This window comes from Strix uralensis, chromosome 1, assembly GCF_047716275.1.
Source record: "Strix uralensis isolate ZFMK-TIS-50842 chromosome 1, bStrUra1, whole genome shotgun sequence".
Taxonomy (NCBI): Eukaryota; Metazoa; Chordata; class Aves; order Strigiformes; family Strigidae; genus Strix; species Strix uralensis.
The window spans coordinates 59458810-59485561 of NC_133972.1; the positions used below are offsets into that span (position 1 = coordinate 59458810).

The window sequence follows — 26752 nt, forward strand, 5'->3', positions numbered from 1 at the left end:
GAGAGGACCTCTTTTTTCTCACTGGCTACGTTGCCTGTGACTCACCCTTTTCTCTGCAGCCACTCTCAGCCCTGCAGACGTCCCAGCTCTTGCCTGTCTCTCTCCATGAGACTCGGTCTCCCTTTCTTGTCACTGCCCTCTCTTCCTCCTGCTGCTCTATTGTACAAGCCCCTTATTATTGCATGAGAAATAATCTGTTTCTCTGAAAAATCCATTTTGCTTTCTCTTTCATTTTTGCTTGGTTAGACAATTATTAATCCACCTCCTTTTCATGAAATAGCCACAGCCATAATAATAAAGTCAAAATATGATTTCCCCATAATATAGTATAATCTCTCCCTTTTCTTTATTCCTTGCAGATGGTACACCTCTTAGCATAAACAGCATGTTAGTGTATTGATTCCAGATGCATAAAATATGTACAAATCTTCACATTTTCTCTCTCTCTCTCTCCTCCTGAACAAGTGTGTATATATATATTATCCTTGCCATTTAATTTTCCCAGCTTTTCATTTTGATTTCTCTTTTAGGACGACACGGACTTGTCATAATCCATCTGGGATTTTATTCTTCATCATACAAAAATGTTGCTTGAAGGCCAGTTTTTACTTGGCATTAAGAGACTGAAGATCAGCCTAAATCAGAGTTTTATAAACCTCTTCTAACAAAATCCCTTCAGTTGTAAATGTGTTGTCTCAATAATCAGATAAATATACCAGGCCACTTGTTACCAGACTAGCACAGGAACTAATTACATTATTTCCTGTTACTGCACTTGATGCACCAATTCACCATCAAATAAGATGCTCCAGTATCTGTCGATCTTCCTCTGAAGTTGTTGTAAATAACTCTAGTTCTAAAAAGGGGTTACAGCAAAGGCTCTGTTAGAAGTAAAAGGCATTTAAACAAAGAAATCTAGGAATATGCTGTGTGGACTAAAGGATAAACTAGATGTGTTTTGTATTGGTAGGTGAGGGTGTTTAAAATTCTCATTTGATCATTTACAGAAAGCTTCTGACTTGATTGTGAAATGTTTTCTCTTGTGCTTAAATTTCATACCACAGATTATTAAAAATTGACTTTGCAGTATTTATTTTACTTATCTACCCCAGCCAGGCTGTGCTTAACCATAGATTTTGTGAATTATTAAATTTTAAAAGCAAATTGTATTGGATTTTATACTGCAGTTCCATCTGGAGGGATGTGCACCTCCAGTCCTATCCCTGAAGCTGAAGTGCTTTGGTTCATCTTTAATCTGAACAGTTTTAAAAGTACATGTTCCAAGGTGTAAAACATGATGATGGTCTCCAGTGTAAATCTCAACTAACTGCTTGTTAGTTTTAACATTTAACATATGATGAAAAATAACTAGTTTCAATAGGTTATCTGGGGCCATAACAATGCTCAACATTATTCATTCAGTCAGATAACAAGAACTATTTTCAAACATAATGAGAAGCTAATAAAGGTCACTGTGCCTACAAACACATATACATCACTATTAATTTAACAGTACCAATGCTGAATGCATGCGTTTCAAGTACAAATCTCTTTAACTGAAACCACTTGATGTTAGAAGAAGGAAGGCAACTGAATAAATCTTCAGTATTTAAATTAAAACTAGGCCCAAGTTACAAAACTTAAATCTAAGTCAGGAATCAGACTGGTACTAGAATCAGGCTAGATTTTCACTAAGCCTGAATTACCCAATTAAGATGTGTAAGGTCTAAAGTTTAAAATAAGATATGCATTTTCCTAAAGTTTGAAGTTGAGATCCATTTTCCCCGTCTGAGTTAATGGCAAAGCTGAGGGTTTTGTGTGTAAGTTTTGGTGCCTCCTTTTTGCTTGATGTAGATAGATTTCCAGAAAAATATCAACACTTTTTCAGGATATTCTTAGACTTCTCCTGTAAACTAAGCCCCTATGCAAAGGTGGGAAATTTAAATGCTAGTATTGAAAATTGAGAACTGTTTTAAAAATTTTGTCCTATCACTGCCTAGAGGACAACAGCAGCAGATCTCTTCAATGCTGTATGCATTAAATGCAAATACAGATTTGGGATTTTCTTGGGCAGTAAGTTGGTCTCAATGACTTTTTGAAGAATTTTGCTGGCAAGTGAGATGCATTGTGACGTTTCCCAAGTCATACAGGTGTGGCAACAGAAAGAAGCGACCGCTAACATGCATCAAATAGATTGTGTAAAATAATTGCTAAATGGTTCATAAACAAAAAGATGAGAAAATGCTCCACATATAAACCTCTGTTCTAGCTAGGTCCATAAAAACAAACTAAAATGCTAAAGCCCGGAGGTGCTCCATATTATAATTAATGCCAGATTTCAAGGTGAAATTATTTTAATTATACAAAGCACCGGCAAGATTAGTACATTCAGTGTTGAACTCATTGATTTTTGTTTGTTTTCTGGTTCATTGCAAAATTGATGTCATTTTTTACATAAGGACTTTTTATTTTAATGTCTTTTTTGTGTGCCACAGAGCAAAGAGTAAATCCCCATCATCCCGCTGAGCAGCCTGTCAGAGCAGGGCATCATGTAAGAAAGAGGAAAGAATGAAAGGAAGTCTTCCCTTTTCTGGCTCTAGATTGTTTGGGGAGAAGCTATGATATTTTTTGCTCTTTCAATAATACTTTAGAGCAGACCTTCAAAAAGAAAATCATACTTGTGAGACAGGAAATCCTATTCTTCTGATGAGCTTATAGGCAATATCTGGGTTAGTTGTGCATCCTAAATCAAAATGGGATACCTTTCTAAACATATATTCTATGCTGCTCCTTATAAAGCCACCATTCATCCAGATCTACCTCTCTCCAGATCTCTGTATGGCTCTGGTTTCTCTTCTACAAGCCTAGTCATAACGCCTTTAAAAACCTGTGAGATTGCCAAGCCTTACTCTTTAAAACAAATACAAAGATTTTCTCTTGGACATGGGGAACCGTGTTTCAAACATGAGTATCTTAGCTGGATGCCAAAAGGTCTGAGGTGTAGGTGTCTCCTGTATATGTTTAGGTATTTGAAAGCTATGATTTACAAACTCGGTGTCTGTGTTTGGAAAACCACAAAGGTTCCTGTAAATATATGTGTGTATGCATGCAAAGGTGATGTGTATGTATGCTCTCTCATAGACATCAACCATAATAGATCTCCAAGGTTGTCCGCAAGAGTTGATAATCGTTGTCATCACATGCTAAAATCCTTTTGGATGACCTTGGCTCTTTGTTGTAGATGGGAGGCAGCTTATGGCAGAGATTTTCCAAACTGTAGAGTATTACATGCATAACCACTAAAACTGAAGATATGCAGCATGGCTTTGAAAATTTCAGAGCGTCTTTTTGCCAGCTTTTTCTGAGTCACACCTTGAAACCAGCTTACAGTATCTTTTCATTGACAACAGTGCACATTGAAAGGACAAATCTACACAAAGGGCTATAGATAGTAGCATTGAAATTAGAATGTTACAGAAAAGACTCTGTCAGCAAAGTCCTCAAAATAACAGTACCAAATGACCTTTCTCTATGCTTAAAAATACATGCTGCCTATTTTAGGTCAGATATCTTTATTTTTTTTTAATTATGCCACATGTAATGATGTTACTCCAAGGAGTCATAACAAGGTATTTTGGGCTCTGCGCACTCTGAGTCAGAGGTTGTCATTTACAAGAGTCTGGAAGCCTCTGGGTGCGACCCCAGTCTGGACATTAAAAAATGCAAAATATTCTGATCCATAACATATGTTTCTAACTAGGTTGTCAGAAATAAACATGGCCCCAGGAGGTGCCTGGGACTTCACTGAGATAGTACATGGAGCTATGCTGAATGATGCACATTTGGGAGCCCTGTTTTGTTGCACTCCAAAAGCTGTTGCACCTTTGCCTGCAGATGTGTCATTAGCAGTCAGTTTTCTTCTGCAGCTCATTCCTAAAACCCATGCTAACCATGAAAACAACACATTTGTTCCATAGGGCTCTCTGCACATGAATGCAGTGTTAATTCTGTACTAGTCCACCAGTCTTTTAACAACATGGCACTGGAAGTTGTTACAAGTCAAAGACAGTCTGAGTGCGGATCATCTCATCTAACTTTAGCCATTACTGTGCTAAGCATCAAGCTGACCAGATGAAAGAGTCTGGGGCAGTCAAGGGATTTGTTGTGGTTTAGTCTTGAGAGGCTCTCTGGTTTTATTCACTAGGAAAGGAGATCTGCTGCCATTCATCAGGAGCAGAAATCACATCACTTTTTACATGGTAAAACCCAGAGGGTATTGCCATAATTTACTCAATGGATTTAAACTGGGGATGTAGTCATGTGGTCCAGACCTCCAGATCTCTTCATCAGCAGCCTGATTAGAGATAGGCCAAGCAAAGACTTAATATGCATCTATATTAGTATAGAAACTTTATTGTACTTATTTTTAATGAAGAATTGTGCAGGCTGATCATCTATTATTGGTTTATAAAGAGATTTGGAAGTGAGTTTTACATTTTAAATGTGTTTGGGTTAAAAAGAATCATGAAAATGTTCTTTTTCCAACTTATTTTGTGTGTGTGCAAATCACTCCATCATTGTTTTCATTTCTGTCAGGACACTAAGCGTATCTGTTAAGAGTCAACAGATAGTGACCCTTGTTATGTCACTGAGAAATAGCTTTTGGTAACCTTATTGGGTGACTGGAGACAGTTTACAGTAGAAATTTGCAAAACAGTTCAGGGGACTTGAGGGATCAGTCATCTGCAAAAGCGCTGGAAAACTGCAGTTTGCCTTAGGTAGCTGGTTACACAGCATGAGTAGTGAACAGTCAAAACAAATAGTTTGCATAGACTGAAATGTGTTTACAAAGTGCATTTGAGCAAATTCTACTGACAAGTATATCTGGAAAAATCAAAGTCTGATACAAACAGAAGAAAAAGCTTAAAACCACTGAGAAAATTAGGTACAAATCACTCAGCAGTAGACACGAGCTAGACAGATCCTTAGCTCTACACATATCAATGACACAGACTTCAATCTGCAACCTGAACCACCTTACAGTATCAGGGCCATATGGAGTGTGACTTTATGTTTTTCTTGTCCCTTTGGGGGGAAGCTATGGCTTTGTTTTTCTCCATTTCTTTTTGAATTGAACAAGTTCATTTTTTTGCTTGTTAGTCATTTGTGGAAGTGGCAGAGGTCACATTACAACTCTGAAGTTTTGTCACTCAGGGCTGAGTAAATGAACGATGGGATTGTTTGCATTTAAATCATCAGCATTAGACAATTGCATTTATCCTGAGAACCATCTATAAAGTCTGGAAGCAGAATAGTGAAAACGGACTTTTTCCCATAAAACTGTGTTCACTGGAGATTTACTGTGTGTCTACTCCTGGAGACAGATTACCACCTTTTCTTTCTCCCTCTCTCTCTCTTGCTCTCTTTTGTTAACAAATATGAAGCAAATCCCTCCGCTGAAGCTCAGCCAAGGCCAAAGTGCTTCAATTTTCTTAGCACGGGTGCTCCTGGACACTCTGAATGGTCCTGGACAATCAAATGCCTTGGAAAAGTTAATAAATATGGTTGTGATGTCTTGGTCTTTAGCCATGGCACTACAGATGTGACCCCCATAACTCCAAATACATTACACTATCCTGGATTCAGAATTTGAACAAAAATACTACAAAACTGAACAAATCAGAGCACAGCCCATTTCTAATACTGAAGAACTGAGGTTATAAGTATTGGTTTGCTATACTGACCTCGCATTTATGTATGGTAGCGTAAGAAAGAAACCATCCACCCTGCAGCTGCCAGCTGGCCCCATCAGGGAGTTTCTCAGATGAGCCCGGTGGCAGTGCCAGCTCGTCCCTGTCCTGGCGCTTACTGCCCACAGACGCGCACTGGCTCCTCCAGTGCCCGTTCGCTGTCACCCGTCAGCAACGGGTCTGTGCTCAGGATGGTGACCTGGCACTCATGGGGGGGTAGGCATGCTCCTGCACTGCAGGGTCTGCTGCAAGGTGGTCAGGAGAGAAGTCACACGGTGACAGTTCACAGTGTCTTTGCTGAGTATCAGAACCCAGTATATTTTAATCAATAGGCTTGGAAGTCAAGCGAGGACTCATTGAGCACTGTCATTAAGTATGTGATTACTGCAAGGACTGGTATTTTGGGTGGATTAATGCCTGTTGAAATTGACAGTGGGGAAAAGCAGGATTACTATTAAATGTTCATTATTATTTTTCCTATATTTAAACTCACTGGACTAATTTAAAGGTTAAAATATATATAGAAAAGAATTAAAATATACATACAACAGAAACTGTATGTGCAGATAGCCAGTCTGTATTAAAAGTCTGCTGATTGTCAGGTCCTTGAGGGCATTGACAGACATTCCCTTCCCCGCCCAGTCCCCCAGGGTTCCCCCCACCCTGCCCACAGCCCAGAACCCCGTTTCAGCCTTCCCTGGGACTGTCAATCCCAGCTCCAGGAGTGTCAGTCTATCTCCAGCCCTGGCACAGCCCTGCTCTGGATAAATGCAGTAACTGTGTCACCCTGTGTGAAAGGGTCTTCCTTCACTGCCACCCCCCAGCTACCCCACCTCTTAAAAGACATGATCCCTGCTCCTGTTTCTTCCCAGTTTGAAAGACAGGGTCTGGACATCAGTCCTCAGGAAGAAGTCCCAAACAGAAGGGGTCCCTCCCAGTGACCCTAAGCAAGCTCCCAAGCCCTGAAAAGGGATGGGATTTAGGGCACACTTTAATCTTCAGTGCTTATTACTGACTACTTTGATCAAAACATCACTAAGGCAGCTGTCACCCGTGTGCCGCTTTTCAAGATATCTGATGCTCTCCAAACCTAAGTCTCTTGGGCTCTGATGCAGGGTTACAGGTTCCACTTTGGATGCCACAACCTTCTGCCTCTATCTATATTTCTATAACAACCAGCTACAGGTATGAGCCTCAGACACCTTCTGACACCATGTTGTGCCTAGACTGTAGTGCCATTATTTTCCCTTCTTCTGTCACCTTGTGCCTGAGTTTCTGCAGGATGAAAACCTAGATGCAAGTCGAGGAGGACATTTCAAGGAAGCAAGTGTGAATAAATCTGTGGATGAGCAGACATATGACATTGGTTTCATCTGACCAAATGTTTACCTCTATATCTTAGCCAGCCACACAAAATTCCCTTTGTAATCAATGGAGTTTAAAGCTCAATTCATCTTATCCTAAAATTCAATTTATGGTCATTAGAATTTGCCACTAGTTGCAGAAAAAATTGTATAAAGAGTAAGGTCTTGCTGACAGTGAGTAAACCCCACTTCTGCAGTAGTTTAATTCCTGTACAGAGGTAGCTTTTATTTTCTGGTGATTTAGGAGAGGACTGTAGTCATGTTCCCCTATCAGCTCATCCTTAGTTTGTTAGGAGCTCATTAGCTATGGCAGATACTGTGGTCTTTTGAATCAGTGCAGTTCAAATAACTCCCGCTTTACCAGAAAAGAGGATTTTCTTTGTTGTTGTGGAAAGAGGAAAGATGGCTTGTAAGAGGGAATAAAAGATACTGAATTCACACATCTAATGGAGTTAGATACATTTGAAGAGTGTGAGCTATACATTTTCTAGTAAAGGGGCCTTCTCCTCACCAGGATTTCCTGTGCCAGAGGGAAAAAAGTTTCAGATTGCTTTTGCATTTTAAAATGAAAGAACAGAGCATGGGAGCTGTTTTATAATCTCTTGCTGAGATCAAAGGAGAGGGGAGGTAAATGCATATGTACTTCTTTCTCTGGTGCTGCACCAGCTATTTAGAAGAACTAATGGAGCCTCCAGTGTAGAAGAGGCAGAGATTAGCCTCTTCATCTCTGCTAACTGTAAAGAGTCGAAAAGGATTAATATTGTTAAGAGTGAATTTCAGCTAGACGGTAGGAAGGAAATTCTCTCTTCCCTCTTTATCTTTTCATCTTTGTTTCCAGAAATAGCTCTGAACCATGGTTTCCAGCCTCCCACCCATTCCTATTTTTTTCTTCTTATTTCTCAGTAAAAACAGACTTGGAAATTTCTAACACCCCTGAGAAGCTTTGACTTTGTGGAATTTTTGAGCAGTTTGCATGAGAACTGTGAAGGACTAACAAGACTGAATAGTCATGATAACTTTATGGGATCAGATCCTTAACTGGTCTGAAACAGCGCTGTTCCACTGACCTCAGCTGGTATGAATCCGTGTATGCTCATGGACTTCAATAAAGCCACACAGACTCACTCCAGCTGAGGATCTGACCCGTAAAATTATGGAGTCTTATCCAAAGCAAACTGAACTTCTGTCATGAATTGGTCTTCAAGGAAAAATAATTGCTAATTCAATGACTCCCACTGTTTTTACTGCAGCTGCTAGTCATTCTGTGCTGCAGAAAATCTTTACTTTTAACTGGTGAATCAAGAGTTTCCCCAGCAGCTTCAATACACAGAAGATCAGAGGTGCAGAAGTGTATACACTCCAAATGTTATGTATTAGAAGGCAAGCCCTAGGGTCAATCTATGAAGCAAGAGTGACATACGAGAAATCTTTCCGGCTAGACATTGTGCCTTAATGTCCTATTAGCTTTTCCGGTAAACGATGAAAAAAAAAACCTAAAATCCTGGCTTAGATGGGACTTGGGTAGTCTTGTCAGGGTTAATTTTGTGTAGAAACAGCCTGAAAGAGCTCACTGGGACCTGTTTAAAGCGTATCAAAGCAGAAACCCTGGCATGTGTATTGATGCTGCAGCACCATCCAGACAAATTAGTCCTCAGAATTGCAGAATTTGGAGCTGAAGAAAGTAAGCAACCTGCTCAGGAGGTTACAGTTCTGCTGTTCCTCTTGGCAGCCACCTAAGGGAGATGAGCAGAAAAGAAACGCGATAAAAAGTAAATGGCACTTTCCTGCTAAGCTAATCAGTTCTGTTTGAGAACAGAGGGCTGTGCCAACTGCAAATCAATGCACTAAATCACTTTCGTTCTTGTGCAAGTCCTGCTGCCATGGCAGCTGCTAACAAGGGAATAAAGAAAACTGTTATTGGATATTTAGTAGACTTTTTAAGTGCTTGTGTAAAATTACATATTTTATTTAATGCAAAGTTATAAATGTAATTGGGGTTTATGGACATTATAGCAGAGAAGATTCCTCTTCTTTCTGCAGAAAGAGCTGGTTTATGTTCCCAGACCATCCTTATCAAACTCTTGTCTGCAGTATTAAAGAGCAGCTTTCCTATTGAGTTTTACCACTTCATCAGTTTATTAAAGAGCAAACACTGAGAAAATAATATGCCTGATATTTCACATGGCTTTTAACATGTTGAAGTTACAGAACAGAACTAACATATACTTACTTTAGGATTAATGTACTCTTATGCCATAGGCTATATTGACTAAGTCTTCACCAACTATAAAAATAGCCTACAGTGACTGCTCCAGATGTGGATACTTACAAAAGCATGTGTAGATTTAATTGGGTAATACCACTTAAGACAACAACAACTGCACCTAGTGGATTTATTCAATGATGTAATATTATATACCTTTTTTTTTCTATTCCTTTCCAAATAATTCCCAAATAATAAACTTTCTCATCCCTAGCTGTGACTGGGGCTAGCCCCTTCCTGTGACTAGTCTCTGGGAGTTTTCAGTGATGTTATTAAATGCCTCATGAGAAGGTTGTAGTATTCCTAGAAAGCTCCATTTCTGCAACATTCTCAGAATTCTTAGACTGAAACACAGGGCTTAAATCCCTGAAGTCCCTGTTCAAATCACTGTTGCACATACAGAAGAGCCTAACTTTGTCATCATTTAAATCATCAGTCGTAGCTGTGCAGTGAAATGCTTGATATAAAATACCCTCAGGCAAGCAGTAGACTGCCTTCTCTTTAATTACATCAATCCTCAATCACCCCAAAGCAATGCCATCCTTGGAAGTACTAACTGACAGGTAGTACTTCTGGGAATGCCATAAAAATGCCAGCAAAGCAGCAATGGCAGAGAAAATAAGCTGCCTCATCTTTGGAGAATTATTGGAGTGTACTACCATTCAAGGGTACAATGTCAGCACAATGCAGAAAAAGTTAGATGCATAGCCCCCATTATTATTGTTGATGGGAGTCAGGTGTCAAGTTTCCTTTGCATCACTCTGAAAACTTAACCTTCTTTGTAAAGCTTTAGCCAACTTTTCCTTTGTCACTGCTCTTAATTGAGGGATAGATTTGAAGCCATTTGTGCTGTGATTGAATAAAGACTGAAAAGATAAAAAGAAAATACTAACAAAGTAACAGTGATGAACCTGAAGCTTTCAGACTCTGTGCAAGCTGTGATAGAAAGCTTAATAAATATTAAAGGCTCATGCCTTAACAGGTGAAACTGGAACAGTTGCTTTGTAGTAAATGGCACTGTTGGTGTCCCCAACACCTGGGACAGCCCCAGGACAGCCTCTAACTCCTTTTAGCTGTCTCAGCTCCCACAGGGTCAAATGAGAATTTAAGTGCCTAAATACTTAAATAACTGGCTCAATTAGCAGACCTGACTTCTGTCAGTGGTATCTTGTCTGAGAAAACCCTGTAAATCTCAGCCCTCTTATATCACCTGGAGTTAATTGTTTGCTCTCAATAAGCACACATATCTCAGTAAGAGCATTCCTAAATTATAACAGTAGTGCCTTTAAATTTCTGCCTACAGACAGATTGGTTAATACAAGACTACCTCATGTTATAAAGGATAAATCAGGGCAGGATTCAGGTTAAATATGCATTATTATGGAAGTACAAGAGAGAGGTCATACTTGGCTGGCTTACTGTAGATGAACAGAGAGCAGATTTAAAAAAGCCTTTCATCACTAATTGCTGTCTGGACCTTTGTGATGCAGGCCATTCATTTCCTAATGTTTAAGCAGGTATTCAGTTTGGGAAGGAGGGGGTTACAGCTCAAAGGGGAGTGCTGACAGGCAATGTCTGCCCTCCGCTGGGGCCCTCTCATGTTAATCCCTTCATCAGTTATGGAGGGAACAGCTATATCTCTATGTGCATTTGTATACATTATTGCAGGTTGGAGAATGAAATCTTAGAACTAAAAGAACAGTTTGTGTTGAGGTGAAGCATATCATGCCCATGTTAGATGATCCACACATTATATAGAGTGAAACTACCATCTTGTAAAGTATGAAAGAAATACTTAGCTGTTCATCTACACAGCACCTAAACAAACATCTTCTTATAGTTTCCCCATTTAATAACTCCTAATGTTTGCAATTCTTTGAGTGCCCTCAGCATGAGCTCTGAGCATAAAGGAGTCCTGATCCCTCCTTCAGTAACGCACTATTCAGTTTGTTACCCAAACCTATGTGAAGATCAAGTACAGAAACAGCATCAAGAAAAATCTGTCAACAGCAGAGCCTTCTTGCTAGGGCTGCATTGCTCAGGGAAGAAGGACATCTCCCTCTGCACCAGGTGATCCAGCCACAGGCAGTGATAACACACACCAGAACACAGGTCAAGACTTCCTGGCAAGGTAGGGTAGAAATTATATCTGCTAACTTTGGACAAGTTAGTCTTTTATTCTAAATCAACAGTCCAGGTCCCAGATAAAATCAATAGGCACCTTCTGTGAGGGATTTATTGTACTTATCTCAGCAGGCATTTATCTATACGTGTTCATGCTGATGTCTCCTCTCTGAAGGTAAAGTGAGAGCAGTCCCTCCTAGGGTTGTTCAGCCCTTCTTACAGCAGATGATGGCTGAACTTGGAGACTCAAGAGTTTGGAGAACTGGAGTTTGGCTTTAACAGCTCAGCTGCACTTTAGACTTTATGTACCCAAGTGGGCTGCTGGTTTCGGAAGGTGGCAGAACCTTTCAAAATCAGGTAGTGCAGCACAGAGCTTTGCATCTTCCGTGTCCTTCTGCATGCACAGTCCTGAGAGTCTGTAGCACTGCCTGCATAGGCAGCTGCTTTTCTTCCCCAGACCTCACCTCTACTGGTTCCAGGCATCCTTTTAAATACCTTTGCTAACTTTGATACTCTTACTTTGGCATAGACCACTTATGTTTTGAATAGCCATAATTTAGTTAACAGGTTTAAGATGATGATGGACAAACCTCTCTTAAACCAAATTGAGCATTTTCATATAGTTTTCTGTCCAAGTTTAGCTAAGTCTCCTCAAGTAGTGCAGACTTCTGTATAGACATAGACACTGCCTAATGAAAATTTGGCCTGTTCACTTTAATACTGACCAAACTAGTTTCCTATGTGAGTGAAGAAACCCTACAGTTTGCATAAATGTGTAGACAGATGCTCTTTGATAATACTGTTTGATATGCAGTTGGCATGCAATCATAGTCATAGGTGGCATTAATCATGCAGATTTATTATATGCTTAATAAATCCACTGGCCATTTTTATAGTCTCCATTGCAAGACTTCAGCACACAGAGCTGAGTGCTGATTGTTTTTATGCAATTATTCTCTCTTGTGCTTCTCCTGTTTTCTAAAGTGATGACATCCCCAAAAAGGGAGGGGAAAAAAGAGGAAAAAAAAGCCTGTCACAGTTTATAGAATGCAAAATAAAAATATTTCCAAAATGAATGTTCGAATAGCATAAGAAGCTTGCAAAGACATGATTTTTAAACTGCCACCTTCAAGCCACAGCCAGATCACTTACTTAGAAAATACATAATATAGTACACTCCACAGACAGACGAAGATGCACATAAACTGATAATAACTCAACAGTTTTTATCTCTATGTGTCCTCAAGCGAAGTATCAGGAGAGAAAAACACTCTTGCAACAAAATTAAATAGTTTTAGATCTAATTTTACTAGGCTGAACTAGATTTCAGATTGATTTCTGTGGAATCTAATAGAGAACAACACACATACAGATTGCCTTTCTTATAAAAAAATCCATCAACCACCTTGTGTTTTTACTTACTTTGCTCTTTACTAGAAGTAATAAGAAACTAATATTTCACAATACAATGTGTTTCATTCTGTAAATGGTCTTTCATGATAAAGGAGCTTGGAGTGGGCTATTACGGAGCGCTGAAGTACAGTCCTTGAGATCTGTCTACTCAAACACCTATTTACATTCATATGGTGCAACTGCAACTAAAACTCACTATCTCCATTCTGGAAAAGGAGGAGAAGAGAGCTGCAGAACATGCCACTGTGGAAAGAAATAATGTCCCAGATGCTGCATACATTGGCTAAGGCCCATGATGTGGTCAGTTCAACATAGCCCAGAGTATATATCCTGTATCTCAAATGATATTGGATGGATCTGTACAAATCACATGCATGGCTTTATTGATGGCCCTTTCTGCTTCTAAGTGATAAACTAGAAGTTACTTTGACCTTAGAGTAAAGGAGCGTGGCCATGTGTGGAGGCCCTGGTGGGACACAGGGCTGCAGAGTGGCCAGAGCACAGGACACGAACCTGCCACTGCCTGTTAGGGGTTGGATCATCACCAGCAGAACATTTCACATATCTTTCCCAAAAGCTTTCCAAGGGTAGCAGTTCTGGGTCAGTAAACAGCCAGAACAGGATGCTCAGAGGTAGAAGGACTAGTCTAGTTGCCAGCCCCCTGAGCTAACTGACATTTCACATTCAATGTTCATAATACCATAAACTGTTATTGCTATTTCATATAATGGAATTTCAGAGCTCTCGTCTTGGACAAGGATCCCATTTTGCTAAGCACCGAACAACAATAGAGCAGAAAGACATTCTCTGCCCGAAGAACTAGATAAATAAATGATAATAGCAGCAAGTACATCTATTTACAGCAGACCCCTGCACTTGGCAAGCCATGATTGACTTCCAGGCAAGGCACAGGGGCAGGTGCTTTGGTGTGCGGGTGCTGCATCTTACTGAGCAGCTTGTTACCCTGTTTCAGAGGAAGACTTCATGGCTCTGGGTTCATACCTCTGACTTCTAACTCAAAGAACAACCTGCCTCATGCAGCTGAAAGCCTTCACCTGAAACACTGACCATCCAAATGTTCCCTGGTTTTGTCTTCCCTTTGGTTATCAGACAAGAAAAAATGTGTTCTGGTATTTCACATCTTCATTTCAGGTCCCTGCTGTAGCAGAGAACAAAAAAAGTAATGTTGAATACTTTTTTTTTTTTTCTTTTAAAAACCTAAATTCCTTAATCTGAATATTCCCTTGTCTCCCTGCTTTTAAGAAAAACGTTCCAGGCAAAAAATGTTCTTCATCCAGAAGTGTTTTCTCTCAGCCTATTACTCCGCTATCTCCAAAAAAATCTTACCTTACTGTTCCCACGTGGGCCAGGGTGGGATATCTCTGCAAAAGCCTTGGATTGAAAACCAATTATAAAAAGCAGATCTTTAGTAACTGTCCACCTCAGAGGCCACACTCCTGGGGATGCCAAGCAGCATATCTGCAGACAGAAACAGTCCCATGTATTTTAACCCTTTCATATCCTCCAGTACACAGGCTCTTTTTTCCCCACCTTGGGCTGCTCAGTTAGATGTGCTGTTCCAAATTGCATTGCCCAATGGCTCTCATGATGCCAGCAAGGCTTCAACTTCAGATCTCCCAGTGTAGGAGCAAGAGACCAAAATGCAAACCAAGGAGCAATGGACATGTGTTAATAGCTCCCTGCAAATGTATGCAGGCTTGAATTTATCCTGTGCAATACAAGGCACCAAGCTGGAACTCCTGCATCAGGCACACAGCTGTGCCAAAGTTGCTGCTGTGTCTGTACAGCAACACAAGCCATCTGAAGGTGTTTAGAGCAGCCACACTTCGAACTTAAACGCTACAGTTAAGAGGTGATGGACAGATATGGTCCTCCCAGACCCACTGGTACCATGGTGCTCATTCACAGGCACCCCCACATAGCTTTGTCAGGGTGGGCACAGAGCTTTCCCCCTTGCTTGTGAAGCCAAAAGCACTTGAGCAATGCTGCTGCAGCCCTACACACTCGGTAACTCGTGACTCAATGGTTGGTTCTCAAATTCAGCTGTAAAGGCTGATTCTGACACCAAGCAAGTAAATCCCTATCTAGAAACTGTCCGTTTAAACTAAATGATGCACCATGGTGGCTGTACAAGTCATAATTTAGAAGGCTGTGAGCCCTTCTCCATAAGTGCTGTGCTTTAAAGACATTGCTATTTTCCCTGCAAATTTGCTGTATTTTTCTTTTGTGTAAAGAATCCCCTCATCCTGTCAATCACTGTCAGTCCAAGCCTGAACCGACTAAGATATGAGAAAGAAGATAGAGAATCATTTCCTGATGTGCAGGCTCTCTTCCCTCCCTGTATCTCCCCCTTTCAAAATAAATCAAGGCTAACACAACTGTAAAAATGTAACTATTTGAGTAGCTGCAAACACTGCTTTAGAGAAATAAAAATAAGGGATTTTTCAAGAGGTTTTACAGCTAAGTTTACATTATTACATCAGAACTGACCCTTCCTGAGTAATTCATATTCCATGCAAATGAAACAAATTATTTAGGACTGGTTTATAGTGTCCACATTGAGTTTCTAAAGGAATACTATTGAAGAAACCTCTGACAAGTAAAGTAGCTTATGGTAATCAATTTGAATATGAGAATTAAACTAATTCAGTAAAACATTGCTAACACTGATCTGGCAAACCACTGGTAGCCATCTGTCTAATCCTTCTTGTGTTCAAAAGTTGCATTTTAAAAAACAATTATTAATAGTGCTCATTAGCTGCCAAGCAAAAGAGCATGCCACAAGCTTCTGCTCAGAAATTAGCTAATGTTAGCAAATACTACTCACTTTTCCAAGTTTGAGCTAGAACCTGCTGCATGATCTCAAGGCCAGGCTGAGTTTTTCTACTGGGGTCTACAGAGATAGGAGAGACTATAAGGGATGGACCCAAGGGTAGGTGCAACACCCTGCTGATGCCAACCATCTTCCTACAGCCCTTCAGCACCAACAGCTCCTCAACCTCCCTGATAAGCAATCTATTCCAGTACTGCACTGTCCTTACTGTTAGGAAGGTTTTTTTAATGTTTAAAGTGAATTTTCCTTGGTGCAATTTAAGTCCATTACTCCTAGTTGTGTTAATGCACATGGAATACAGTTTGCTCCTTTCTTCTATGCAGCAGCTTTTCATGTACTTGAAGACTGTTGTTATGACCCCACTCAGTCTGCTCTTCTTAAAGCTAAACAATTTGTCCAACATGTATAAGGTCTGATTTTTTAAAGTGTTGAGCTCCTGCTGTTCCCATTGCTTTTATTCAGGTGATTGAGAGTGAAAGAACTTCAGTACAGTTGATGATCAAGCTGTATTGTCTGGTGCCCTTTAAATACTGATAGGTATGAAGGGCACAAATGCTGTTTATAGCTGTGTATGTGTATTCTTGTCTTCACAATAAAAGTGTATTTACAGGACCTGTGACCAGTCTTCTGACTGCATCCACAGAGCAAGAACAACATCACAAAAAGAGCAGATTTCAGTGGAAACTTGGCTGCCTTACACACCAGGCTTTGCTGAATCATTTGGACTAAATAATTTTCAGTTTTTCATGCAAAACGTATCTTGGCCAGTGGTTTTTTGATTTGTTTAAATGATTTATATGGCTACCGTCAAAACAGTGTTCATGATTATTTTTTAACTATTTGCTGTTGTTAGAAAATATATACTTAAGAAGCGTAAACTGAAATCGTTTTCCATTCCAAAACAGAGGAGGGTGAGGTTTCTTCCTGTAATGAGCTTCACATCAGGAGAAATGGTGATTTTTATGTTTAGGGTACTGGAGCGGAGTTCCACTTGGCATCACCTGGGAGGATGTTTTTATAGTGAATACACCACAAAATATGATACTACCATCTTGCGTTAGCATTCCAGGGTAGCTAGAGATAAATCCCACTATACCTGCTTTTTGTCTCTCAATTTTCATTGTAACTACCGCTTTCTTTGTATCCATGTAGGCCTTCATGAAATAGCTCCTTCATGTCATTGGAGGCTTTTGGTACATTTGTAATGCAAGCAGTAATAGCTTCCTGTATTGGTTCTCATAAACGTAGGGCTATGTATTCTGCCTTTCTGAAGAAAAGAGATTTTGAAATGTCTTGTTTTCTTCTCTTATACCCTCTATCCTAGCCTTGAAAAATAATTTCTTCAGACAAATACAGAGAACATCTACAATTATAAAGTAAAAGTATCCGCTCTAATTTTGGGCTACCTGTCATTGCTTCTTTTTGAAAAAAAAAAAAAAAATCATAGGAGAAGAGTGAGAGAAAAAAGGAGGCTATAAAGGTGTTTCTCTGTATGGCTTTTTTTTACCCAGCCATGTCCTTTATTCTTATTCATAAGATTTCATCAAACTGCTGCAAATAAGACTAACTGTGATGGTCATTATAATACACAGGGACCATAAAGTGTGAATACACAACTCTTCTAATCTTGTTCTGAAATGGTAAACAAAAATAACAGAATTTCAACATTGACAATAAAGCTGAAGTAGTGTCCTATAGTATATATATGGTAATAGGCAATAACATGCAATAGATGGAAGTGCACAACCATATCAGTAGTTTTATACCTAGCCAGATTATTTCCCTGTAAACACCTACATTTAATTATCCTATCATCTATCTTTCCCTCCTCCATAGGCTCGATAATTCATCTGTGTTACGTGCATACTATGGCTCTTCTCTTCTTACATTGCTCACTCAAAAACCCTGCCCTCCTTCTTCCAGACACACACTAAACCTTCCATTGCTCAACCAATGGATTGAAATATTAAATTATAATCTTTATTGTCTCTATTGATTGAAGGATATCCTGTTATTAGGGCCTGCCTGAGTTTGGTTGACACAAACTCCTCCATTGCTGCTCTAAGAGTGCAGTAAATTTTACAGGCCATCCTGTTTCTCTGCCACACAAGGCAAAGGCACCAGCAAGGTCTTTGTGGACAGGTGGGAAACAGTAACAACAAAAGCTTAAAATGGCTAAAGGGTCCCTTAAGTCAAATGAGAAAATAATTCAATACATTTTAAATCCACATCGTAAATCTCACCCTATCAATAGCACAAAATTGGTTGGGGTGAAACATAAATCATAGAATATTCCTTTACCTAATAATAGTATAGTATAAAAAAAATTACATGGTTTTGCTCTTTGATTGGTGACAGGAGTAGGCATAAGCAACCTCAGCAAAAAAGCACGTGTCCTCATTGCTTGGTTAATGGATTAACTCTTTATGAGAAGTGAGAATATTTTCTAAGTAAAGAAGCTTTAAGTTTGTGTATGACATCCAGTGTCTTGAGGGTTAGTTCTGAAGGTCTGACAGCTGTCAGCAGTCAGGCACAGGCGGACTACACTTCAGCTCACTGCATCTCAGTAGCCAGACACAACAGTCATTGCTGGTGCTGATGCCAAGGACTGCCCTGATCCTATGTCTATCATCTGAAGCATTCCCCTTACCAAATGTAGACTTTGGATTAGGTCCCAAAAGCCTACTCTCTTTTCACTTCAATCAAAGAAACCAGTTGAGAAAGTTGGGAGAGAGTAACAGTCTTTATCCTGATCACAGCCCAACAGTCTCACATGCACTGAGATAGTGTCATACAGAGATACCACATTTCTCAGTAAGCAATGCCTCAGCAAAAAGTGTCAAAGTATTCACTTAGGAAAATCTTTTGGCTAAAGCATTCATAAATAGCTTCATTCTTTTGGTTCATGACATCACGACAATCCCTTAATGAAAGTGCAATTCAAGGAGGCTAATCTGTGCTCTAATTATATATTAGTCTGGGCTGAAAGGTTTCTGGATGGAAAAAGGTTTTCTTCAGGCAATCTTTTATTACACTTATTGTATTTACTTAACAAAGAGCAGTCAGCTTTTACTGTGCTTTTTCATAATAGAGTTGAGCTGTAGTGTTACCTAGCTAAGGGCAAACATCTGCAGTCATTTTTGATGGATTCTGATAACAGTCTTTAACATGAGCAAGAATTATTTGCAAATGTAGGAAGAACCAGGCCAAAAAGCTAACAGATGTGTTGCTGAAAAAGTTTGAGCTCTTCATCTGGGCTGCCTTCAGACCAGTGGTAGGTTAGCAGCCAGGTAGTTTAAGGAAATTCAGAGAAATACTTCCTCACCAATAAAGGAAGTCCCCATGAAAATTTTTCCTGTGTCACTTAAAAGAAGATATTCTTGGTTTGGTTTCTGATGCTTCTGCCACATGATGAAAGCCCAGCATTATTCACAATGTGCAGGATTTAGAGTATTTCCACCTAACTGAGGCTTTCTAAGCAGAGAGTTTAGGAAAGCAACTAAGTCCTTCAAAGCTATGAAACAGCTTCTGCTACCTAAGGTAGACACCCTGTTGATGTAGGTACTCAGCAAAGTACCCATAGTTTGTCAGAAGGAATTCAGCCTAAACAAATGAAATAAACTAGTTAACAAACTAAATAAACCACATATCTTCAATATATCCCTGTTTCTAGTGTTTGTCTTAACATCAACTTTTCCCTATAAATCCTGAGCCAAATTTGAGCCAGTATAAATCAGTATCAGTTCTCATTTTGCTGAATCTGTCCTGTCACCTAACACAGAGGCTGATCATGGCACTGGAAGTAAATTTCTGTGCCATCTACTATCTGTAGGATAAACAGAAACTGCAGGTGGAAGGAGCTACATTTAATACAAATATAAATAAGAAGGATTTCAAATAGGATACTTATTGTTTGGATAATAGCTTACTGTGCACACCATAAAGGTTTTCCAAAATTCAAATCAATGATTTCTAGAAGAATTAAAAGCAGTTATAGTCTCTTGTGTCATCAACACTTGAGCTTTCTCTGAGACTTCTGGTTCAGGCTCTGTCAGGGAGAGGAAAGAAGAAGAGAGGAGCTGATCATCTCATCCATTAGAGCAGTTCTCAAGTTCCTTCGCACAGGACTGACTGCCTCCAGCTATCATCCTCCTCCCCCATTCCCAGCTGGACCCACTCAAGCCTCCCACATTCCCACATCTGCAGTGCTTGGGCACCATTGCTGGGAAGCATGGCCAAGGAGCTCTACACAGGGGCAGAAACCAGGAAGGCACATGCATTTGGTATTGCACGTGCCAGCTATAATAAATGTATTGCAGTTCTGTGAATTTTAGTAGGGGTGTAGAGTCAGGAAAAACAATAAAGAAACAGACTTGGTGAGATGTTTTCACCTGAGAAAAAGTGTGGAGTAGGTCAGAATGCACTGACAAAATACTCATTTTATGTTTTGCTCTTCTTCTGTTTTCTTCTAGAAAAAGTAAGCATACTGTCAACCTTCATAGCACCCTTCAAGTATCTGAGTCCTGGTGCAACCACAATGGAGGATGAAGACAATTTAAGTAAGCAGTCTCTTTTCATTATAGACAGATGAATAATAATGTTTAAAGCTCTACGGTGTAGGGTCAGTTGTGGAAAGGATGTGGATTTGCAAATATCAGCAGGCCATAAGCCCAGTCCTCCTGTAAAATGCAAAATTCCCTGATGCTGAGTGCAAACATGTTCCCCAATCTCCAGCAAAGGAAGGGTTAATCACAGGTCACCTTCCCACTTTTCTCTGTGCAGACCCTGGCATGACAGGGCTGTAAGTGATGTGTCATAAATACAAAGGAAAAACTTCTTACAAAAATAAGATGTTTACACTCAGGTTTACAGGACTGTGGAGCTCCTTTTCCTTTCCTGTTTATGTTACCTTGTTTTGCTCACTTGCTTTTCTCACAGTCCCTAAAAACCAGGACATTTTGGTGCTGCATCTTCCCCCCATTTATGTTTCCTAGATTACGAAAGGACTTTTGCAAAGTAAAGACTGCAGGAACGAGCCCTCTGCTTGAAAAACTGTTTTCTCTTTTACTTCTGTGATATGACCTGGAAAACAAAAATAAAAGAAAAAAAAAACCAAACCTCATCCAGCTAAGAAGAGATGATTAACCAGGCTTAAATAAACTAGGTGTAACCCCAGAGTTATCCACCAGATTCTCTTGGGCCCTTACACCTGAACAAAGTCACTGACACTCCCTGAACCCGTGACTGCAGAGCTGGAGGCAAGTCCTGCTGGGTTTGAAGGAGTTATGAAGTCTTCAAAACACCAAGAAGTCTGGGAGTGTGCAGTTAGGACTGTATAACCCTCAGTAAGCCCTCCCATTTATCACCTAGAAGAAATTATTGTGTGTTATCCAGCCCTGCTTATTGTAACACATCTTGAATCATTAAAAAAAGGGAGGGAAGCTTTCTGAATCAAATGAGCAACTCTCTGAGTTTTAGTATCACCTACCAGATGGGTTTCTTTTCCAGTCAGACACACACTGACATGTTGCCCTATTAGAGCCATTGGGTGGGAGGAATGGGCTTTTTTTCCCTGTTGTTGCTAATCTGCCGTGGTTTGATCATGGTGCAACACCAAGGGGAATAGCTGTTGAAGGAGTGGAGAAGCACAGCCCTCTGTTTTCTGCTGCTGAGTATCACATGGACATCACACTGTTCAGCTGCACAGGGACTGACAGGTTTTTACATATCTTAGCAAAGGCAAAAAAAATCCTGAAAAACCTTCAAAATTGGTCCCAGGGAGGCTACATTTTCAGGAAGATATATGAGAAGTACACACAGGAAACATATTATGCACATGATGAGCTTGTGCAGGCACCTCCTGCGTAATGTTTCCCAAATGTGCTACTTAGTTATTTTTAGGTAATGTAGGAAGTTTGTGCAAGCCAAACACTGTAACACCATTTTCTTATTGCTGCTGTAATGCCAAGACTGCTTCGTGCCTGCACAGGCTTTAAAATAGCTCACATGGACAGGGTAGGCTATGTTTTCTGAAAGGGAAATAGCAGATTTCAGTTTTCAGGGTCATCATGCCTAGTCCTCTCTTGGGTCAAACATACACTCCAGTGATAAGGCAGCAATTTGTTTCTTGGCAGATACAACGCATTTTAGGTGTTACTATTAGAACCTATTAAAAAAAAAAAAAAAAAAAAAAAAAAAGTGAATTACTTATTTCAGTGTTCACTTCTATTATAGCAGTATAAATCCCACTAATGTCTATAGCACACATGTGTCTGTGTAGTAATTCAGCATTTTAAAGAGCTTCAGTGATTTGCTCTGAACAAGCAGAGGAACCTTCTTCTGTGTTAACAATTTAACAAGGACCTCGGAGAATGCTGACAAGAGAAGTGGTCTGCTTATCCCTGTAGTTTTCTGCTCACTGAGCATCCCGTGAGAGTGCCCCTTCCCAGAATGTGCTGTATTGGTAGGCAGAATCCCACTAGTTGAAACAGATACAAATCCTGTTTCACATTCCTTTAGGCTTTGTTTACAAAGGGAGCCATGCCAAGTTAACTACATTTTCAACTGGTGATTATTAGCATATAGACACTATTATTGTGGGTCTTGATTCATGAGCTAATACTAGAAAAATGGATCGAAGGCACAATGTACCTTTGGAATGGAATTTTGTGTAAAGTAATTGTCAATCTCTATGAAGACCTTATCTTGAATATGCGAGAAAAGGACCACCCTATTCATTCCCAGAAGTCAGTTGTAGCTAAGAATGTAAGACATGTCACACAGGATTAGCAGTAGGAGGTTTAGCTCTGTACACTGTCTTCAACATTTGCTGTTAGTGATGCATTGAGAAAAAGGACATTTAAATGGTGATCTTCCCCTCTTTCTATACACCCAGTATATCTTTCTAACACCCAGCAAGAAATTTACTCAGCTAGATTTTGTACCTGAATCATCATATTTCTTAGACATCAACAGACCTGTCTAGTCCTCTCTGGAGCCCACTGATACTTCTGATCTCAACAACAGGAAGGAACAGGGAGTTCAGTGTTTTCAAAAAGTGCACCCTTTTATTGCTTCAAGCCTGCTATCTCTAGTGTTTGGATTGTATGAAACAGTAAATAACCATTCCCTGCTCACTGCCTGCCTGTCTGCTTTTCATGATGTTACAGACTTCTGCCTGTCCCTGATCTTTAATCGTTCCATCCACACTATGCCACAGCGTCCAGGCAGACTATCATCAGACACAGATACTTGCAAATCTAGGGTGTACCTCTAGCAGGAGCATATGACTCCTGGGGATCTCATTGTGCAATGCTGCCATATGCAAAGACTCGGTGCAGTACCCTTCTGCAGGCATATACTTTTCCCAGTGTCTGCAGAGGGACCTGGTGGTGATGATCCCCAATAATGGTGGTGATGGTCCCCAACATAGGGATTTCAGCCTCTGCAATAGTCTTGCAAGATGAATCCCAGCCTGAGATTCAGTGCACTGAAGCATGTTCAGTTATGATCATGTTGGTCAAAGTCCCCTTCAGGCAGCATGAGGTCCCAGAGCTTTTGATTGCACAGTGTGAGATACAGCAGGAACCCTGCCTGGAAGAGGACAGTGAATATCCCCTTCCAGCAGTCAGAGCCCCAGGCAATCCCCCACAGAATTAAACCCCCTGGTTTTGTTTTGAAAACTGTGTCTTTTGCCATTGTTTGGATTTCTCCCATGCCTAAAGTCAAGAATATGGACCTAAAAATCCCAGCAGAAGAGTTCCCAATCCTCCATTTTGGATTCAATAAGTGTAAGAAAATGCCATATTGCTTGCAAGAAGAGACTGCCCTACATGGCATCTGATATAGTAGCTGACCTTGGACAAAGGTACTGTGGCTCTGGCTCCTGGGTTCATACTTATTACTTCTGATTTTAATCACTTTCAAGTATGCCAGGAGTTATGGAGGTCAATCTTTCTAACCTCTGCAGTCAATGTGATGTAGATGGACAGCAAAAATGTACTCTGCATAAGCAGGTCAAACAGGGGTTAGATATTAAAACACAGAAAAATAAAAATTAAGTCCTACCTGTATTGTTGCAAATCTGGTGATTACTAAACATTTCTAAAAACAGTAAGTTCCTGTGTCAGAGCTATCAGTTGAATCAGAAGTTTGCTATACTACAAAGACTTCAAATTCTTTCTTTCAATATCATAGTTTTTCAATAATGTAATTCAACAGTAATTCAACAGTAAAGATACTAGCCAAAATGAAGATGCCACCTACCACCTCTCCTTTCCCATCCTCCCTGGAAGTTGGCTTGGCAGCAGAATAACCTTCAACAGGAACAATATTATCTCTTCAAATGTAGCGTGGAGTATCGGATGGCTAGTTCTGCAGAGCCCTTATGACCCAGAGACATAGGCAGTGTCATTATTAGTGATGCATTATAGTTCTGAAAAGCTCTTGATGATGCAGACTCTCTAGGTTAACTCTACTGTGCATAATGACCAAAAGGAGAAAAACATGAAAGAGCAGACAGAAGATTGAGGAATAGTGCATAAATAAATATATTTCACTAACTGCTTTCCTCTCTCCCATGCAATTACTGAAGCAAATACAAGATTGCAATGTCTCCTCTTGCTTGTGAAACTGCAAAAATCAATGAATAAAGTTACATGAGGAGATATTACACTACAGAGTTGTGGGGCTCTTCTGGAAATCTTACACAAGAAATTAGAAACTATTCCCCAAAATTGTAATATTTTTCTTTCTCCTTTTTTTTAACTCCCTCCCATTACAATTTTATTATTCTCCAACGTTTCATCATAGGAAAACCTTTTTTTTTTTTCTTTTTTTCTTTTTTTTCCAAATGTAGAGAATGTGTTTTGGGAACTCAAGAGCAAAGACATTATAAGAGATAACAGGACTGAAAATGATCCAGTTTTGCATTTTCCCTGTGTGCATCCTCTGACTTACCCCTTTCCTTTTAGTGCTCTTCATTTCTAAAATTGCTTGTGATTGTTCTATTACAGCTGCTTACAGTATTTATCTTACGTAGTTTGGTGTCATTTGCCTGCTTTGTCTGATTTTCACAATAGAAGTACATGTGCCACCATTAGAGAGGTAATCTTATGTCTGCTACACAGAGGTCTCATAAAAGACACATTTCAAAGACCTCCTATTTCAAAGATACCTGAAAGTATAAAGTAATTTCACATTGTGAAGCGGCTGCCAGGTATCACACAAGTCCATCAGGCTCACAGACTTTCTGAGGCACTCACTGAATTTAGGCTGCCTCTGATTTACATGTCATAATGACTTTTGGCCTGCTGCTGCAACTCTCGCTGAGGTCTGTGAAGAACTGAATTATTTCCCAGTATTTCAGGATCAGGTCCTCTAGAAATCTGGTTGACTATAAGTATACTTACATGGATTTCCTTCGCTGTGACAAGGCCAAAACATACCACAAATACAGCACGTCACTGTCACACACACCCAACATTGTCCACATGTCCTTTGTGCCTGATCTCTGGAAGTTTTACACTTGCATCTCTGCATTCTTTTCACTACATCAATACAAACTCCCTGTTGGCCAAAACCTGGACTAGACAATTTCATAGGCAGAATTTAAGACAAACAAGTAATGTTTATTTTATATTGCCATGGTTTTAGTTAACCACTGTTTTAGTGAGGGTGATTAAGACAAAATGTTAAGGTCACAGATTCATGTTCACAGATCTGTGGTTCTCTGACTATGAAAGAAAACACAGATGGAATAAGACAATATGAATTATAAATACAAATAACTCCTTGAGTTTTCCTATTCGGTGGTGCATAATCAATAAAAATTCTTTTCAAACCTGAATATTGTGTGAAGCAAGAGCTCTCTTTCTTTTCATGGTTCCTGACTACAATGTCATTATGTACCATAATTGGCTCTGTAAAAACCTATTAGGTAAGATGAGAGAGGAGGTGTGAAATACAGAACCAAACCTGCTTCCTGCTAAAAAGTATGTCTGAGTCAAAATATTTCACCTTTATTTAAAAAAATGCATGCAACCAAAGAGGCATATTCTGAGTGGGATGGAAACATGAGAAAGGGTCATGGTGGAAAATGGCTGGCCAAAGCCACTGCCAGGCTAGACAGAGGAAAGTTAAAGTTGGTATCTCCTTCCTCCTCACATCAGAGTTTCCATAAATAGAGTTGTGAACTCAGTGAGAAAAGACCACATTATTCCTGTGTCTTAGTTAACCTAACTTTTTAAATGTCTTATTTCCAGAGAGGATGGTTTAAAGATGTCATACAACTGAATGCCATATGCTGAAACTTTTTCTTTTTTTATTATGTATTTCTTTTTCTTTCCTTCCTCACCTGTCTTTATTCTCTCCCCTTAGCTTCAGAAAGTAAAAATTAACTAGTCATTAAGACCTTAATTTGTCAGTTCATGTTCTGCCTCAGCAAAGCACTGCAGCACATAGCTCTGCGAGTAACTTTGGTGAAACATAGGCACAGGCTGGAAGCAGGTTTTCAGGAAAGGGAGCCTAAAGACTCAGTCCTGCAAATGGACCCCCACACATGCAATTGAGCCATGATTTTTACTCATGTCTAATCATTGAGCTGCTTTCTGTGGAACTTGCATGAGTGCAGACTTATTGCTCTGATGGGAAAAAGTCTTTTGATATTTGATACAAGTGCAACCCATCAGGATAAAAAGGTGGTTTTCAATCATGATGGTTGGTTCCACATAATTCTCTGCAGGCTCCTGTGCATCTGTCAGCCCAGCCTAATACTGGGCTACAGTAAAGACACATCACTCCAACAGAGGCTTCTCCAGGCATAGCCAGCAGTTCACCCCTTACATCCTTGCAGCCAGCTTGTACATCAGGGTAGAGAGGAAGCCAAATATGGCTGTAGCCCCGCAGAAAGTGGAAGGACCATTCTCTGTCCTCTAAGGACCACAGGGACCTTCTCTGTGCTTGGGACTCACACAGCCTGCACAGG

At 39.9% G+C, this 26752-nt stretch overlaps 1 protein-coding gene across 4 annotated transcripts in view; it reads left to right on the forward strand.

Annotated features, from left to right (window-relative positions):
- Positions 1-26752, forward strand: part of ADARB2 (adenosine deaminase RNA specific B2 (inactive)) — a 317653-nt gene that overhangs the window by 183595 nt on the left and 107306 nt on the right. For 3 of the 4 annotated variants that reach the window (XM_074868096.1, XM_074868070.1, XM_074868087.1), the window contains one exon: positions 20241-20327. In XM_074868096.1, coding sequence (XP_074724197.1) covers positions 20306-20327 — 22 coding nt within the window. In that variant the 5' untranslated portion in view covers positions 20241-20305. The remainder of the gene's footprint in view (positions 1-20240; positions 20328-26752) is intronic. The other variant, XM_074868079.1, reaches the window with a different exon arrangement.